This window comes from Pelecanus crispus, unplaced genomic scaffold (genome assembly GCF_030463565.1).
Source record: "Pelecanus crispus isolate bPelCri1 unplaced genomic scaffold, bPelCri1.pri SCAFFOLD_330, whole genome shotgun sequence".
NCBI lineage: Eukaryota > Metazoa > Chordata > Aves > Pelecaniformes > Pelecanidae > Pelecanus > Pelecanus crispus.
In genome coordinates, this window is record NW_027461399.1 from 7,654 (window position 1) to 21,553 (window position 13,900).

A 13,900-nucleotide genomic window follows, 5' to 3' on the forward strand; every position below is an offset into this window, starting at 1 on the left:
TGGGCTTCTTGTCATTCTAGCGTGAGCCCAGCTTCTCAGTAGGAGGACTGCACTGCTGTCCTCATGCTTACCTACTGGAGAATGTGGAGAAGAAATGATAACTAGCCAATAGTAACTCTACCCATAGCCCACAGCTCTGAAGGCATAGACCAGCCTGTACTTATACTTATATCCTGTTATCTACCTACTCTATGGTCTGTCCAGAGAGGCAAATGATGATTACCTTTAATAGAGAACGGAACTGGGGGGAAGCAGGGGGAAAGAAAAGGTGCACAAAAAGAAAAGTGTAGGCATGCAATCAAAACCAAAAGGAGCCGAGTTATCCCAAGGACCGGCTCAGCCCACCTCGCTTTGGCTGGCAGCAAGCTGTGCAGCTGGGAGGAAAAAAAGCTGATGTCCGAGTTCAGGTGCGAAAGAGCAGAAAAAGCCTGAGAGGGCTCCTTTTCACTGTCCTCCTGCCCGTGTGCGTGCCGGGACCTCCTCATTTCCCTGAAGTCCTGCCAGCCTAACGGGGACGTGGCATGTGTCCAGTCCATGTGCCACGAGGAGAAAGAGGATTGACCGTGAAGGGGGTAGCAAATAACTGCATCTGCGGTAGCAAAGGGGCAGCAGCCGTGCCTCAGCTTCGGAGCTGCCCAAAGCCGCCCCGAGCCCCAGGAGCCCCCGGCGCCTGGGTGTTTGCTTGGCCCTGAAGCCCTGCGGGGCCTGCCAGCACTGCGGAGCCCCAGGGACGGAAGCGAAGGACAGCGGTCAGCCCCTGTGCGGAGAGCGATGGCGGCTTTGCCCTTCCTTCAGGCCACAGGAGGGTGCCCTGGGCCATGCCAGGACAGGGCGTCTCTCCTCCTCACCGCCCCGGGGAAGGTGAGGCCTGAGGAAGGCCCTGGGTGCTGGGCTCAGCGCGGGCCGTGTGACCGGGGGCAGAGCCCCGTCTTCCTGCCGGGTGCCGGCCTGGCCGACGCAAGCGGCTCCCGTCACGCAGCTCCTCCTGCCCCGGGCTGCGGCTGGCAGCACAGACAGACCCGCATTTTGGGAAAGACTTGCTGTTCCAGAACCAATCCAGGGCAGCTCCCCTTCCTTCCTCTTCCCTCCCCTTCCCCGCCTTTCCCCCCGCTCCCTCCCTGAGCAGGCCCAGACCCCATGTGTGGACTGAGGGACGGCAGAGCTGTGCACAGCCCTTGTGCTGCTGCGAGAGCAGCTCCAGGTGCAACGGCCCTTCTTGCAGGCTGTCTCTGCGCAGGCCCAGTGCCCCAGCTGGCCGAGGAGCGAGCTGCGGTGCTCACAGTTGATCCTTAGCCGCCTCCCGCGTAAGACAACTGTACCTTGCTTTAATCTTTCGTGTCTAGGACTGTGTAGGCAGCAAGTGTGTGGATGTCAGGCTTTCTGCCACGTACTCCGGAAGCCTCCGGTAAGCTCGGGGGTCGAGAGAGGGACAGGGAGCTCTCTTAGCAGTTAGCATCACAGGCAAAGCAGGGTCGAACTCGACTTGGTGAAAATTAATGGAGTTTATTGCCAGGCGAAACTGACGCCCGTCCCCCGTCTTTGAGAGGATCACCGTGCACCCTGAATCGATAGAGGCAGGTGTAGGCCGGGTGGCCCCAGTTGCTCAGCACTTGCAGCCTTACGTAATTCGCAAAACCAGAGAGCTCCTTCTGAAATGAGAAGAAGAAATGAGTTGCCTTTTCCTCTCTAGCATTTGACTACTGACAGAGTAGTGCCGCAGCGAGGGACTCGTTCAACAGCTTACTTCTGGCTGCCCTGCGAGGCCTTTTTGACCTCTCGTGGTCAGGAGGTTCTTCTCCTGCTCTACCTCATTTGGCCATGAGAATAGTCAAGGAAGAAGCAGCTACCAGAAGCAGCTTCGGCAAATAGGTTGGCAAGGTCTTCTTGCCTGCTTTGAGGCGTGTGCTTCCGCAGTCAGAAGACCCAGTGGTGCTAGTGCCTTCTCTAGAAAGCCACCGGAACAGAATGGCCTCCCTGTCACCACGCGCTACCAGCAACAACAGAATCCCCAGCAAGCCCAGTATTTCTCGTCTTTAACTAGCAGGCCAGTAGCAGCGCATACGACGGGATGCGGCCACTTGGATGCGCTTGGCGTCCAGGCAGCCAAGCCGCTTTCAGCTTCAACCGCGGCGCTTGTAAGCGCTGAAGCTTAAACCCAAAACGCAAGAGAAGAACAACATCAGTGCGGGCGTACGCCGTCAGGAAGTTAAAGCAGAAGAAAGGCCGGCGTGGCACGTGCTCAAGGAGAGGGCTGCCTGTAGCCCTTTGGCAGGGAAGCTTCTGCCCAGCCAACCGCATTTCTCCTCCTCTCCTCCAATTCTCCTCCCTCTTTGCTCCCGTACCTTCAGCTGGAAGGTCTGCCTGGGATTCAGCACCGCCTGGAAAGTGAACTGTCCCAGGAACGTTCCCTGCTCCTCATGTTCTTCCTTCAGGCCCTAGAGAAAGAGAGGGGTGGAGAAAACAAGAGCGCCTGGTACACCGTGGGAAGACTTACCTTCAGTCAGTGAAGTACTGCTTTATTTCAGCTACGTAGTCCAAGGACGAGGAGCACAAGGAGAAGACAAGAAGCTGCAGCGGGGGAGCACGCCATGCTTGCCTACTCTACGAGTCTCAGCTGAGAGTCAGAGAAGGAGCAGACGTTCCCAGTGAGTGCGGGGTAACCTGAGGATCACGAATGCCCACTGGGATTGGAAGCCAAGAAGGTCTAGGACCGTGCACCGTGGCCAGCTCCTTTTCCCTGTGGCTCCTGGGGTTGCACCTTGCCCCAGGAGCTTCCTTTTGAGCGGTACATTGGATAAGAGAGGAATACAACTCCAAGGAGCTTGTTTCTTCTGCGAGGCAGGGGAAAGCGCAGGCCGCTGGACTCTCTGACCTGTATTCCCTCCTGGCTTAGAAAAATGCTATGCAACCCCCTGCCCCCGACTCTAGAGAAATCACTTACGTAGACAGCAAAGTCCTTTGGGGCCCTGGAGATACTGTCTCCATGGAACGCTGTCCCTGAAACGTGGTCCATGGTGACTGCCCTGGGAATGATTGGCTCAGACAGCTTGACGAAGACGTGTCCCTGACTTCCTGGGAAGGGCCAGCAGTTTCCCGGATGATTTTCAGGCTGAAAGGAGAAGAAGAAACCATGTTCACGTGGAGAAGGGTGCCCTGGCTCTCATTCCTGCTGCGCGCATCAGAAGATTAAGAACCGATGTGGCCAAGCAGTTCTGCTCGGAACCACAGCCAATGCCTTCGGTCGGACCCTGTGGGTACGGAACAGAGAAGCAGTCACGAGAATTCACGCGTCACGAGACCCCTTCAGCGCAGAAGCACTGGATTGCTTCTTGCAGGGACTGCAGGGAGCTGGCTGCGCTACTTGTAGAAGCTCTCCGGCCTCTCCCGGTCCGGAGCAACTCGCCAAGAACAAGCAAGGGACGGTGCGGCTGAAAGGCACCCGCCCAGGGCAGGTGGCAACTAAGGGCCCCACCTGGACGAGCCTTTCCCGTAAGGGAACGCAATCGCTCCCTCTCATCCAGTCCCACCTCCTTCCACGGGCAGCAGCCAACTCTTGCACTTGTGCAGGCAGCTCCGGAGCAGTGCCTGCATGGCTTGCAAGCACAACGTGGGGCCGGCCCTCCAGCAGTGCAGGCTCTCAGAGCCCGCTTGTGCTCCCTAAGAGCCCTGGCGAGCTCACACCCCAGACCTCTGCAGGCACCTTTCCCATTCTCCTTCTGTGCCGCGCCTGACAGTTTTCACGGTGCCTGGGAAGACAAAGACTGCAGGGCCAAGGTAGCCTGTTAAAAGCTCGCGCAGATGACCTGGGGCACTCCGGGAGAGGAAATAGCAGGGAGACACAGGAGGCGAGTAGGTCCATGCAAGAAGGCAGGAAAAGAAAGCTTTGAGGAGCAAAGACAAGGGTAAAGGCAGCTCTCAGCAGCGTGTTTGGTTCCCGCTGCCTCCCCACTCCCCGCCGCCCCCGCCCTTTGCTCTTCCGTTTCTCGGTGCTCCTACCTCAAGAATAAGCTCAGGAGACCTCATGTGATCCAGCACCGGCAGGGAATAGAAAAAGACTTTTCCTTTGGTAGTCCTGAAGGACGGCGAAGTCCTTGAATGAACGACAGCAGCCCCTGGAAATTAAAAGACGAGCACGATCAGCGAGCAATGTCATAAGGAATATTGATTGCCCTGTTGACTTGCAAAAAGGCTTCTAAGTAGTCATCCGTCTCCTACAGTGGGATGCCCCTCTTTCCTACTGGCACGATGCCTCCGAGCAGGGACTCATGAAACTGTCGTAAGGGGCCGTGGAGAAAGACAGGAACGTGAGCTAGGCTTTCTGCTCCTCAGATGTGGTCTGGCCCGTTCCCAACTCTGTCAGTGGGTACATTTTTAGGGCACGAGGTGGCCCTTGACTTGTCGCCCCTCCTCTCCTACCACTGGGCGCGTTCAAATGCCTGTCTTGTCAAGCTGGACCGGAAGCGCTTTGGAACTGGTTGCTTTGTACAATGTCACGGCACCTGATGATTTGAGGGCATAGTCAGGCATGGGGACTTGGTTTTCTTCCAGCTTCTTCAAGACTTGATTGATTATCTCTTGAACAGCCTGGGAAGGAAGACAAAGGAGAGCACCTGTTAGAAGGAAAAGGAACGGGGCCAGCAGCTCCCCTGCAAGGCCAGCCAAGGTGAGCTGGGGCAAGGTTAAACTCACACGGAAGGAACGCCGGCACTGCCCGGCAACCTGCCAGGTTTGCTCTACTCTGATTGACCGGTGTCAGAATGGAGGGGCTGCTCACTCCGATGCTCTGAAAGCTGAAGTTGCGGGAAGGGGCTTTTCCTGTGGAGGTGCCCCATGCCAGGCAGCACGGACGGACAAGCCTTCTGGGCCTGAGGTGGGACTGGGGGAACTATGGACTGCTGGGACCATTCTTTCTTTCTTTCCGGTCCTCCCTTGAGGAGGGCCCGAGATCTGGACGGAGAGGAAGGTACGACTAAGACAACTGTCATTCCTGTCACGGCGCTCTCTTCCCCCATAAGGACGTGTGGAGCAGCAGGAAAAGGGAGCGTGGCAATGCACAGCACTTGTTGCAGCAGCGCCAGCCTTTTGGCTGGCTATGACGGGGAACTGTAGTAGGATACATGGCGGAGGGAGGAACGAAACCTCTGAGTAGAGCCTTCTGCAGTGTGCCCTTACCCATCCGGTAAAGCCTGGGAGCTTAGCCTGCTTCAAGGCTTCGTGGAGAGCTCGCTCGGCGACATCCTTTACGCTCCACCGCAGGTGATAAAGCTCTTCCTGGAGCTTACGTAGCTGCTCTTGCAGGCTCAGGGTATTGCTAAGCGCTTCTCCGAACTCGTCCCCTGCTGGCCTACAAGAAGTGAGCAACGGAGAGACTGTAAGTGTTGTGGCTGGCCTCTCGGACGCCGTGGGGACATGAGCGACGCAAGAAGCCTGGCTCTGGATGACTGGCCGGCTAACCACGCCTTAAGCGGTTGGGAGAGTTAGTTCCGACGTTCTCAGAGCTTCAGGCTGAGAAGCTGCTTCCCTGGCTGCCTGGGTACATTTTGGGGAACTGCTGAACGTCTCAAACGCCCAAAGCCATCTTTTTCCCTATTACAAGGCGGCAACGCGTCATCAAAGCCATGCAAGAGCAGAGCTGAAGGGGTGCAGGTGGCAGTTCCTATAGAAAACACCAACAGAAAGAGGAGGTGCGCAGTTTTTTCCTTTCAGAAGAGGTCTCGAGGCAGGCTGCTGCGAGTTAAGAGGTAGCCAACAGGGGCATAGCATGCCGATCCCACGTCTGTTTGCCCAGTCTAGTCTCCCAATTCCTGCTACGCATGCGGCTCAGGCGTAAACAGGGGAGGCCCGCAAGACGCACAAAGAGCAAGGGAAAGCGGTTGCCGTTGCCAAATGCCGCTTCTCAACAGCAGCTCTCTCCCCAGTGTTGCTCTTTGTTCCCCTCCCTGAACCCGGGTCCTACCGAAGCACCCTGCCCCGCTTCCTTCCTTCTCCTTCCCTGCCTTAGGGATAGCCTAGTGAGACACGATCTAAGGGAGGCTGGGGAGAGCTCTCCTGGATCAGCCCTAGAGCCCTCCGCCCCGGTTGTCTTTGCTGTGCTTGGCTGCCAGTATCTCAGCTCTCTGTGTTTTCCTCCACCTCTCTCCTGCTGCTCCCTCTTCTCCTTTCTTAGCATAACACGTCCCTTGCCTCGGCTAGCCTCTTCCGCTTGCTCGAGAAACACGCTTCTGTCCTCCCTCTCCGCTTGACGGTGGCAGCTGCAAGGCTGCCCTCAGTCCTTGAACCGTGCCCCCCTGCAAAGCTCTTCATGGGCAACTGCTGCTACGCTGACCTCAGCCTGAGAGAAGACGCTCTTTTTTCCCTTGGCCTCTCCTCTCCTTTGAGGGGGCAATGCTGCTTGCAGGGGCTTTCTATTGCAGCCTAGCAATGGAAAGCCGCAGAGGTGTCTCCTAGCAGCTACTCCCAAGCATCGAGGGAGAGAAACGGGTGCAGGGTGGAGAAGGCTACCGTAGTTCCCCTTCTCAGGTGTTAGAAAGGTGGAGCTGCAAACAGCCCAGCTCAAGCAAAAGGGTGGCCCCAGTCCTCTGACGGAAGCGGGGAGCTGTAGCTGACCCTTTGGCAGAAGGGAAGAAAGGGCAATGGGAGAATCTCAGGCAGCTGTGCCAGGTGAAGTTTGTGTGAGACAGGGCATAAACAATGTCCTGTTGGGGCCGAGGGGCAGCGCTCCTCTAAAGAGCCCTCTAGTCAAGGGGAAATGTTTTTTTACCTCCGAGTCTTCCAGTCCCCTCCAGGGAGGTGCAAGCGCTCCTGGAACGACAATGAAGGCAACAGTCATTCCAAATAGAAACAGGCCTTCTGCAGAAAGAAAGGCAGCGCACAACGACAGTCTCTGTACAGCCACGGGAAACAGAGAGTTACAGACGGCATGGCTATTCGTGCTCGGGTGCTCCCGTAGCGTACACTCTGAAAACACCACCGTGGACCGGCGGGCAAGACAGAAGACCATTGACATTGGGCATTGTCTTCTTCCAGACAGCTTCCCCTCTTTGACTGGGGCACGGCTTCCAGCTAAACACCATCTTTCCTACAAAGCCTTCTACCATTTGTCAGGCATTCATTCATTCCATAGGTCGAGAGGTGCATGCAACCTCTCTTACCTACTCCTTCGGTTTCCCAGTCTTCCTAGGCAGCTGGACTACTGTCGGGCAGGTTCCTGCTACACTTCCAAGGGTGGCTTGATTACAGGTCCTTTCTTGATACCACCCTGGGAAGTGCCATTGCTACGGAGCTGCTTGCTGAACTACGCGCCCACAAGCGAATTTCTGAAGTGCTTGGCACGTTGAAGGCTGGGGCAGCAGGACTCTACTAGCCGTGATCAAAACCAAGGGACTCAAGTCTTGGCATGCAAGCCAGTGCTTTGCTGAAACCTACGCAGGCCCAAATCTGCCTCACCATTGTTCCTTATCAGCTGCGTGCAATGCCACGAGCTGCAGAGACACTGGGGTTCGGTCCACTTGGCCTTCACCTGAATGACCTGCCAGGGTGGCTACTGTACCTAGCCCGAGCCACAGGCTTTTTTAATCAGTGGCACTTTATGCCCTGGACTTACGCTGCCAGTACCAGTCTTGATCTGAAGAAACCTAGGGGTCACCTGCTGTTGGAGCGGCTGAATAGAGGAGGAGACGTAGGCCCAGCATACTGCTGCGGTCCTCCAGAGGCTTTTTTCGCCAAGCTGTCCCACGCGGTAAACACCTGCCAGTCATACACAAAAGCTCTCGTTACGCTTAGAACTTGGTCTAAGGCGGGGTTATGCCTCGCGCTGCCCGCTCCCCTTTCCGTGTCCCTCCCAGGTGCCATAGCTGTCTCTCCTCTTGTCGTCTTTGCAAGAGGTCGTGATGGCGTAGGGGCTGTGCAACAGACGGCCCTTCCCTCCCCTGGAGTATGCTCCTTGTCCTGCAGAAGCTTCTCAACGTCCTGGGGCAGGCGAGGTTAGCCACTGCCTCTCCCTCAGCTTAAGAGAAGAACTGGCTTAGCCCTCCCGGGGAAGGCAAGTCACCCCTTCGTCGCCCGCACACCCGTTCCTCTGAAGCAGGCGCGACTGACACAGCTCTGTCGGGGACTTTCAGCTCTTTAGCTGGGCTCCTCTGGTCACAGCAGGGGAAACGGCCCAGGGCAGAATGGAGGCCTGGGCACCTCCTAAAGCGCCATCCTCAGGCCTGAGCTCTACAGAGACTCACCGAAAGAGAGCAGACTGACAAGCAGCGCCACGGTCACCATCTTCAGAGCCTTCGTCTTCCTACGGAGCAGTAAGGAGGAAAAGGATGGTGAAGCTGGCGCTACCCGTGCGGTTCAGCAGCAGACTCGAGAGCATCAGTAGGGACTGCAGGTCTTGAACCTGGCATTCCTGGCGGGAGGATTGGCTTGGTCCCGCACAAGCTCGAGTCAGGTTCAGCCTGTACCCCTACAGTTCAACAGCCTGCAAGGCAGGGGGGTCGTGTGTCTCCCCTCTAGCAGCATTTCTTTAGCAGCTGGCTTATCACTGGCCCTTTTCTTCGCATAAATGCAGACAAATGCAGACCGGGTAAAAAGGAGAGGGAGAAAAGGAGAGGCAGGGAGGGAGGGAGGGTTGAACGTCAAGGCATGCTGGTAATCCATGGGGAACCAAGGAAACGCCAGAGAAAGACCCTGGTGGCTAGGCCCTGCTCCCCTGAAGCCTGATCGGCCAAGAGACAGCACACACCACTCTGCAAGACGGAAACTCCTCCCGCCTGTTCTAGGAGGCTCTCGAAAGGCTTACAGCGTACCCATCAGGAATAAACAGTCCCCTTTTGTTCTACTAGAAAACTTCTTGCACCCCTCAGAGGATCTTGTGCTCCTTTTCCTAAGGCAGACCGCTGGTGAGAAGCTGACCAGGTTTCCGAAGGAAACCTCACCTGTCAGGAGAGCACAAGTCAAATCCACTGCCAACAGAAGAAGCGTGGGTATCCTCCTGGTTCTGGTCGAAAGGCAAGCCAACCTTGCAGAGCGCAATACAGGACTGTGCTAAGCTCCTGCAATTTCTAGGGCAGGACGTATCTGGGCAACCGCTTGGGACTGCCTCCGTGTGATCCAAAATGGACTCGTCCCTCATTGCGCACAGACAAAAGGCTTTCTCGGCCTAGTCCTGGCAGAGACTGAAGAGACTGCCGCTGCCTTCCACCACCCTCCAGGCGGAGCTCTCCGGCTGCCCTCGTGTTCTTCCCCTGTCCACCCACCACCCACCCCAGCAGATGAGGTGGAAAATACACTTGGGGAAAGGAGAAGGATTTTTCAAACATACCCGCTCAGAACGTGTTCCTTCCGCGGCTGTCTCTCTGTACCCGCTGAGGTGCAGGCACCAGGCATCCTCCTTGCTCGGGAGCAAGCCAAAAACTCTGCGATCTCCGTTCCCTCAAGACCGAGAGTGACAAAGGCGCAGGGACAACCCCGATCGTGTGCCCTGCTGTGTCTACATCAGCGCTGACGATGCTTTGTGATGTCACAACAGAAAAGCAGGGCCACATTTCGAGGCAAAGTCCAGCCTGACAGGGAGCAGGTTTTGCACTCCTCTCCGCAAGGGCAGACATGCTACAAAACCAGAATGTCTCCTACCAAGGGGTCAGCTCTTTGCATTCCCACTGAGGAGTGATACATTTGGGAGCTACCAAAACCCTTTCCTAGCGCGCTGCTGCTTTTGATGCTCTGCTCAAGGAAGGCCGCCTGCGGTGACTGAGCCCAGGCACCAAGTACCTTGAGTGTTTGTCACGTGGGGGCTCAGGTCCATGCTGGTGGCTCTTTTCTTGCAGCCCGAGAAAGCCAAGGGGGCCACAGGGGCACAAGGGGCGGGTGCCTTGCACGTTCATTTCCAGTGGTTGCCACTAGTGCTCTGCACTGCAGGGGACAGTAGACGAGTTTAGAGGAGAGGAAGGGAGCATACTCGACTCTGAGCATGGTTGCTGCTACACGTGCTCTTCAGAGGCTGGAGTCCTCCCCTCTTCCCTAGTAACAGGTAGCTGCCGTTTTGTTTTTCTCCCCAAACAAACGACTAACAGAGTTGGCAAAAGCATGCTACCTTTATCCCCAAAAGGAAGCCTGTCCAATCGCAGATGAAAGGCCAGAGCTACACTGTACAAAGAAATGGCTCTGCCAGCGTGGGTGCTCTGTTGGGTGAGAGCCAGGCTTACGAGACGACAGGCGCACGTCCCCCCGCACGCCACGGCGCCATGGGGGACTGCTGCTGCACTACACGTCCAGGGGGCATGTCCTGGTTTTGGCTGGGATACAGTTAATTTTCTTCCTAGTAGCAGGCATAGTGCTGTGTTTTGGATTTAGTAGGAGAAGAACGTTGATAACACGCTGATGTTTTTAGTTGTTGCTAAGTACTGCTTATGCCCGTCAAGGACTTTTCAGCTTCCCATGCTCTGCCAGGGCCACAAGAAACTGGGAGGGGGCACAGCCAGAATAGTTGATCCAAACTGACCAAAGGGCTATTCCATACCATGTGACGTCATGCTCAGTATAGAAACTGGGGGGGGGGGGGGGGGGGGGGGGGGTTGGCCGGGGAGCAGCGATCGCTGCTCGGGAGCTGTCTGGGTATCGGTCGGCGAGTGGTGAGCAATTGCATTGTGCATCACTTGCTTTGTATATTGTTATTATTATTATCATCATTATTATATTGTTATTATTATCATTACTATTTTACTTTATTTCAATTATTAAACTGTTCTTATCTCAACCCAGGAGTGTTTCTCACTCTTACTCCGCCAATCCTCTCCCCCATCCCATCGGGGTAGGGGGAGTGAGTGAGCGGCTGCGTGGTGCTTAGTGGCTGGCTGGGGCTAAACCACAACAGGGCAGCTCCTCTCTGGTCCTCTCTCCTCCTCTCCCCTCCTGTCATGTCCCCTCCCCTTCCCACCCCGCGCTGCGCATTCCCTTCTTCCCTTCCCCTTCCCCTTCCCCTTCCCCTTCCCCAGCAAGCCCAGAGCCCAATGCACCCTTTCTGCCCCCGGAAAGCCAGACAAGCTTTCGCATCTCACGCACCCTTGTATAATCTTAAGGCTATTGAGATGCATAAGGCCATCTGAAAAAAAGAGCTGCATCTCATTATTGTCCCATAAACCCACGTGAAAAGATGACTCGTGCTCGCTGACACGCAACACCTTCATGCAGGATCTAGTACTAACACACGGTTACTGATCATCTTACTTGCTACGTTTAAAGCAGTTTTCGCCATCCAGCTGCTCGGGTTTCACAAAGTCCTCCGAGCTGCGGTGACAGACGAGGCTGCCTGGAGGAGTGAGAAAGGAGAGCACTTTCCCCAAGCTCCTCTCGGGAACAGAGGGGAAAGCTCTGGATGACAAAGGGTGTCAGGACGCGCTCCAGGAAGAGAAGCCCAGCGCAAGAAGATCCGCGCCACCTAATTGCAAAGAAGTAATTCCAGCTCAATGACACGGGTACCCAAAACCAAAACAGCTTCCGTGGGAGTTTTAACCGCTGCAGAGCTGCAGGCCGACCACCTGACCGTCAGTGTCACAGGGCCCCAATTCCCAGCAGTTACAAAGGCCCTTTTGAAGGACTCTCATGCGTGCCACCTTCTCTGAAGAGGACCTGCTGCCTCCCTGTTGCCAGCGTTAGCAGCAGAGCCCTATGGCTCTCCAGCCCACGCTTTCCCTCCTTGTACGCAGGGGTGACTGGCCGTCAGCTGCTACTTTAACGGCTCTCTTTGCCATGCTCCTTTTCTGTCTCACTTCCTACTGTACCCGTCAGGGTGGGCTTCTTGTCATTCTAGCGTGAGCCCAGCTTCTCAGTAGGAGGACTGCACTGCTGTCCTCATGCTTACCTACTGGAGAATGTGGAGAAGAAATGATAACTAGCCAATAGTAACTCTACCCATAGCCCACAGCTCTGAAGGCATAGACCAGCCTGTACTTATATCCTGTTATCTACCTACTCTATGGTCTGTCCAGAGAGGCAAATGATGATTACCTTTAATAGAGAACGGAACTGGGGGGAAGCAGGGGGAAAGAAAAGGTGCACAAAAAGAAAAGTGTAGGCATGCAATCAAAACCAAAAGGAGCCGAGTTATCCCAAGGACCGGCTCAGCCCACCTCGCTTTGGCTGGCAGCAAGCTGTGCAGCTGGGAGGAAAAAAAGCTGATGTCCGAGTTCAGGTGCGAAAGAGCAGAAAAAGCCTGAGAGGGCTCCTTTTCACTGTCCTCCTGCCCGTGTGCGTGCCGGGACCTCCTCATTTCCCTGAAGTCCTGCCAGCCTAACGGGGACGTGGCATGTGTCCAGTCCATGTGCCACGAGGAGAAAGAGGATTGACCGTGAAGGGGGTAGCAAATAACTGCATCTGCGGTAGCAAAGGGGCAGCAGCCGTGCCTCAGCTTCGGAGCTGCCCAAAGCCGCCCCGAGCCCCAGGAGCCCCCGGCGCCTGGGTGTTTGCTTGGCCCTGAAGCCCTGCGGGGCCTGCCAGCACTGCGGAGCCCCAGGGACGGAAGCGAAGGACAGCGGTCAGCCCCTGTGCGGAGAGCGATGGCGGCTTTGCCCTTCCTTCAGGCCACAGGAGGGTGCCCTGGGCCATGCCAGGACAGGGCGTCTCTCCTCCTCACCGCCCCGGGGAAGGTGAGGCCTGAGGAAGGCCCTGGGTGCTGGGCTCAGCGCGGGCCGTGTGACCGGGGGCAGAGCCCCGTCTTCCTGCCGGGTGCCGGCCTGGCCGACGCAAGCGGCTCCCGTCACGCAGCTCCTCCTGCCCCGGGCTGCGGCTGGCAGCACAGACAGACCCGCATTTTGGGAAAGACTTGCTGTTCCAGAACCAATCCAGGGCAGCTCCCCTTCCTTCCTCTTCCCTCCCCTTCCCCGCCTTTCCCCCCGCTCCCTCCCTGAGCAGGCCCAGACCCCATGTGTGGACTGAGGGACGGCAGAGCTGTGCACAGCCCTTGTGCTGCTGCGAGAGCAGCTCCAGGTGCAACGGCCCTTCTTGCAGGCTGTCTCTGCGCAGGCCCAGTGCCCCAGCTGGCCGAGGAGCGAGCTGCGGTGCTCACAGTTGATCCTTAGCCGCCTCCCGCGTAAGACAACTGTACCTTGCTTTAATCTTTCGTGTCTAGGACTGTGTAGGCAGCAAGTGTGTGGATGTCAGGCTTTCTGCCACGTACTCCGGAAGCCTCCGGTAAGCTCGGGGGTCGAGAGAGGGACAGGGAGCTCTCTTAGCAGTTAGCATCACAGGCAAAGCAGGGTCGAACTCGACTTGGTGAAAATTAATGGAGTTTATTGCCAGGCGAAACTGACGCCCGTCCCCCGTCTTTGAGAGGATCACCGTGCACCCTGAATCGATAGAGGCAGGTGTAGGCCGGGTGGCCCCAGTTGCTCAGCACTTGCAGCCTTACGTAATTCGCAAAACCAGAGAGCTCCTTCTGAAATGAGAAGAAGAAATGAGTTGCCTTTTCCTCTCTAGCATTTGACTACTGACAGAGTAGTGCCGCAGCGAGGGACTCGTTCAACAGCTTACTTCTGGCTGCCCTGCGAGGCCTTTTGACCTCTCGTGGTCAGGAGGTTCTTCTCCTGCTCTACCTCATTTGGCCATGAGAATAGTCAAGGAAGAAGCAGCTACCAGAAGCAGCTTCGGCAAATAGGTTGGCAAGGTCTTCTTGCCTGCTTTGAGGCGGTGGTGCTTCCGCAGTCAGAAGACCCAGTGGTGCTAGTGCCTTCTCTAGAAAGCCACCGGAACAGAATGGCCTCCCTGTCACCACGCGCTACCAGCAACAACAGAATCCCCAGCAAGCCCAGTATTTCTCGTCTTTAACTAGCAGGCCAGTAGCAGCGCATACGACGGGATGCGGCCACTTGGATGCGCTTGGCGTCCAGGCAGCCAAGCCGCTTTCAGCTTCAAC

At 56.4% G+C, this 13,900-nt stretch overlaps 1 protein-coding gene across 1 annotated transcript; it reads right to left on the minus strand.

Moving 5' to 3' along the window:
* Positions 1-225: 225 nt before the first annotated feature.
* LOC142597002 (SUN domain-containing protein 3-like) lies at positions 226-9,124 on the minus strand. The gene is made up of 11 exons (XM_075727448.1): positions 8,928-9,124; positions 8,232-8,290; positions 7,615-7,746; positions 7,447-7,549; positions 5,173-5,344; positions 4,500-4,584; positions 3,997-4,112; positions 2,942-3,109; positions 2,343-2,435; positions 1,525-1,649; positions 226-241 (listed from the first exon to the last, which is right to left on the minus strand). Exons 1-11 carry the CDS (start codon positions 9,122-9,124, stop codon positions 226-228), a joined length of 1,266 nt encoding a protein of 421 aa, XP_075583563.1.
* Between the last annotated feature and the right edge of the window lie 4,776 nt (positions 9,125-13,900).